Source organism: Vombatus ursinus, unplaced genomic scaffold (assembly GCF_900497805.2).
Source record: "Vombatus ursinus unplaced genomic scaffold, bare-nosed wombat genome assembly UNPS02014772.1, whole genome shotgun sequence".
In the NCBI taxonomy this organism is placed as follows: Eukaryota; Metazoa; Chordata; class Mammalia; order Diprotodontia; family Vombatidae; genus Vombatus; species Vombatus ursinus.
The window spans coordinates 37,756,447-37,760,309 of record NW_020954550.1 but is presented as its reverse complement, the minus strand read 5'-3'; the positions used below and the strand labels follow the sequence as shown (position 1 = coordinate 37,760,309).

General features: G+C 33.5%; 1 protein-coding gene across 2 annotated transcripts in view; it reads left to right on the top strand.

Moving 5' to 3' along the window:
• The window catches only part of NIPBL (NIPBL, cohesin loading factor), a 261,926-nt gene extending 258,411 nt beyond the window's left edge, over nt 1-3,515 (top strand). The window contains exons 45-47 of one of the 2 annotated variants that reach the window (XM_027863621.1): nt 919-1,093; nt 1,775-1,960; nt 2,542-3,515. In XM_027863621.1, coding sequence (XP_027719422.1) covers nt 919-1,093; nt 1,775-1,960; nt 2,542-2,907 — 727 coding nt within the window. In that variant the 3' untranslated portion in view covers nt 2,908-3,515. Of the gene's footprint in view, nt 1-918; nt 1,094-1,774; nt 2,002-2,541 lie in introns of both variants that reach the window. The other variant, XM_027863622.1, reaches the window with a different exon arrangement.
• The last annotated feature ends 348 nt before the right edge of the window (nt 3,516-3,863 follow it).

The following is a 3,863-nucleotide window of genomic DNA, read 5'->3' as shown; positions in this document are numbered from 1 at the left end:
ATAGACGTGCACTAAGAATATCTATAGACTACCTCCAAGCTAACTTCATATAAATCCCATTCGTCTTCACTTTATATAAATTTTGGACTCTCTTCTGAGACAGAGTTAGAAAATGTGCACATTCTTATAAAATCAGAGGAATTTCAGTACTCCTTGAAGGGTAAGCAGTTTCCATTTCTACTTTCTGTGTTTTCCTAGTTCTTCCTTATTCTATCAGAAAGGATGAAGGTGTGTTTTTCATCTATTCTACAAGGCCAATACTGGTCATTATAATTACTCGAAGTTCTATTTCATTGTGGTGTTTTTTAACTTAATTATTGTAGCATTATGTATATTTTTCTCCCAGTTCTGTTCATTTCAGTCTGCTTCAGTTCATATAAGTCTTCCCACTTTTCTTATTTTGTCATATTTGTCATTTCTTATAGTACAAAATACTTATCTTATTACATTCAAGCCCTAAAGACTGCTTTCTTTTCTGTGCTACATTATTCACATGGGATAGATGGCCCTGCTCATTAACTAGAATGAGATGTTGTTAATGTCTTCTTTAGTTCTTTGAGAAATACAGTACAATATAGTATGCAGCCTTTTGGGGAATTAAATTCATGCCTCTCTGCAGACCATGTTTCTAGATAAAAGTATTACTTTCTTACCCCATCCTAATTTCTGAAATGTGGAGAGTGGCGTCTTAGAGAATGTTTTTCTATTTGAAAAATGAAGGCATCTAAAAATCTATTTGAAGCAAGTTTTCTTATAGTCCTAGATATCTTACAAAGTGCACTTAATTCAGATGCTCCTCCAAGTGGCACATTTCATTTTATTAAAGTTGAAATTGGGTTTGTTGCAGATGGGTCAGTGTAAATGTCAGTGCCTCAAATTTTAAAAACCTAATGTTCAATTTTTGTTTTCTGAAAACAGTAAAATTCAGAAGTATTCTCCATCTGAATCTGCAAAAGTATATGATAAAGCGATAAACCGGAAAACAGGAATACATTTTCATCCTAAACAAACCTTAGACTTCCTACGGAGTGATATGTCTAATTCCAAAATTACAGAAGATGTGAAGAGGAGTATAGTTAAACAGTATCTAGATGTAAGTAACAAAATTGTAAAATACATTCCTTTTTTCACAAATACTGTGTGTAATATGTGTTTGGTAAATTACTTTTTTAAACATTAGTACAGAATATAGTGATTTGTACATGAAATCTTTATTTGTGCATTAAAGATTGAAAATAAAATACCTCTTTTTAAAGACTTCTAAAATATTTCATTAACCTTGTGTAATATTTTAGTTCTTTTACCTCTTAAATGAGTCCTTATGTAGTTAACTTTCAACTTGAAATCACCCTTTGTAATGTAACTTCCTTTATATAAAACAAGAAATCAAAGATGAAACCCATTAAAAGTAGTGTATTCTTATTTAAACAAGGGTGCCATCTGAGTGGTGGTTTTCAAATAATAAAATTATTTTAACTCTTCAGAGATATAATGTTCATTACTTTCAGAGTGTTTAACTGTTTATTTTACAGAAGTCATTTTAAAAAATCATTCTCCCAACAATATTCGTGTCTGTCTTTTGGGTGATAAAAATGTGATATCAAATGAGGAAGGAGGGATTACTCCCAAACTTTACTTGAATTGGTAGTGACACTGTAGTATTGCCTGGGTGTCTTAATCACATTAATACTGGCTAGGTAAGCCAGTACTAGATACTTAGTGTTTTGAAGTTCTTATTCTTACTGAAGTTGTGAAATACACTTATATTTTATAGTTCAAGCTCCTCATGGAACATTTGGATCCTGATGAAGAAGAAGAAGAAGGGGAGGTGTCAGCTAGCACAAATGCCCGGAACAAAGCAATTACCTCACTGCTTGGAGGAGGCAGCCCTAAAAATAATGCAGCTGAGACAGAAGATGATGAAAGTGATGGGGAGGATAGAGGAGGAGGCACTTCAGGGGTGAGGCGGAGGAGGAGTCAACGTATTTCGCAGCGTATTACGTAAAATGATTTTTATGTGCTTATACATGTCAGTCTATTATACTAAATGTATACAAAGTAATGTAATCCACAAGGGAAAGCATTTTGTAGATAGATATTCTCTACTTAACCATTTATACATCCTTTTGTAGAAAGTTTAATAGAAAAGACAATAAAAAAGAAAAAAAAACAAAACAGAAAATAAGACTTACCCAGTTATAAGGGGTTATTAATTTTCCTTTGGAATGTATTGTATGTGTTATCCTTTTTATTGTTGCCAGGTTTTCATGTAGCTTTATGGTTTATGTGTGTATATATATACATATATATGTATATATTTTATATATCAATAAGAGTAAAGACGGGTACAAATTAAGAGTATGTGATTTTACAAGTGTTAACCCCTTGGCGCTGGCGGTCACAGTGCATCTCATTGCCGGCAATGGAAGTATGCTGGGAAATCCCAACTCCCGGCGTCAAGGGATTAAAAGCAATAAAAGCAATAATTTCACTAAAGTTCTTTGTGTAACACTTGGTCTTTTTTCCCCCCCAATGTTTTAGTCATTGAGAAGGTCAAAACGAAATTCAGACTCTACAGAATTGGCAGCACAGATGAATGAAAGTGTTGATGTCATGGATGTCATCGCTATTTGCTGTCCAAAGTACAAAGATCGACCACAAATTGCAAGAGTAGTACAGAAAACCAGCAATGGCTTCAGTGTTCAGTGGATGGCAGGCTCCTACAGTGGCTCCTGGACTGAGGCTAAACGCCGTGATGGTCGCAAACTGGTGCCTTGGGTAGACACTATTAAAGAGTCAGACATTATTTACAAAAAAATTGCTCTAACGAGTGCTAATAAGCTGACTAATAAAGTTGTTCAGACTTTACGATCACTGTATGCCGCCAAGGATGGGACTTCCAGCTAATGAATTTGTACATGCAGCCAAATTACAGGAATTTTAAATGAAAGGCAGAGAAACTTGAAATATCAACATTCTGGCAAAAAAAAAAATCAGTTTTATGAAGAGTAAGAATGGAACCTGGGACACAGGAAAAAAGAAGGAAATGTTTGGTAAACATTTTTGTGGGAGCTTCCTTCGCTGTTGTGCAGCAGAAACTTCTCAGTTCATTTTTACTCCCACTGTATTATAGTTTAACAAAAATTGTTTATATCTTGAAAAAAACTTTCTGTTTAATAAAATAAACAAGTGAATGTTGGAAATTAGTCTGTTAATGTTCTTAATAAAGTGTTCTTGGAGTTTAACCTAGCAGCGGATGGCTTTCTTTAGCTTAGCCCAGTTTCCAGGGAAGCATTGTTTTTTCCAGGCTGTAAAATGGCAGAATCCCCTGGATATATAATTTATTCTGTTGAAAAAAAAAAAAGCATGCAGTATCTATGACCTATCTGCAGGAGGAGTTTTTGTAAATGTAGATTTTGATGTATTAGGTCACCCTGAAATAATACAAGAAAAGGGATCCCCAGGCAATCTGGTGGAACGAATACTGCAATAAATTTTTTTACTTCTCTTTGTTACTTGTCTGTTTCCATTTGAATTTCTTATTGTAAAGATATGTTTAAATCCATTTATATTATTTTGCAGTCTTTTATGTAAAATTTACTATTATCAGTGGTTTTCAAAGCAAGACATAAAATATTGTTTATACCGTTTGTATAGGCTGACTGACTTCTGAATAATTGGTATCTTTATTTTTCTCCCATGAAAGGGTATATACACAGTTAACTCCAGGGTTTTATTGTATCCTGCGATCTTTAGTATTAACTATATATGATTTAGCACTGTGCCAAACACATTTTCAAGAGTACATTTTGATATAAAAAGAAACTATAGTTTATTCCTTGTATGCTTCAATTTCTTTCTAA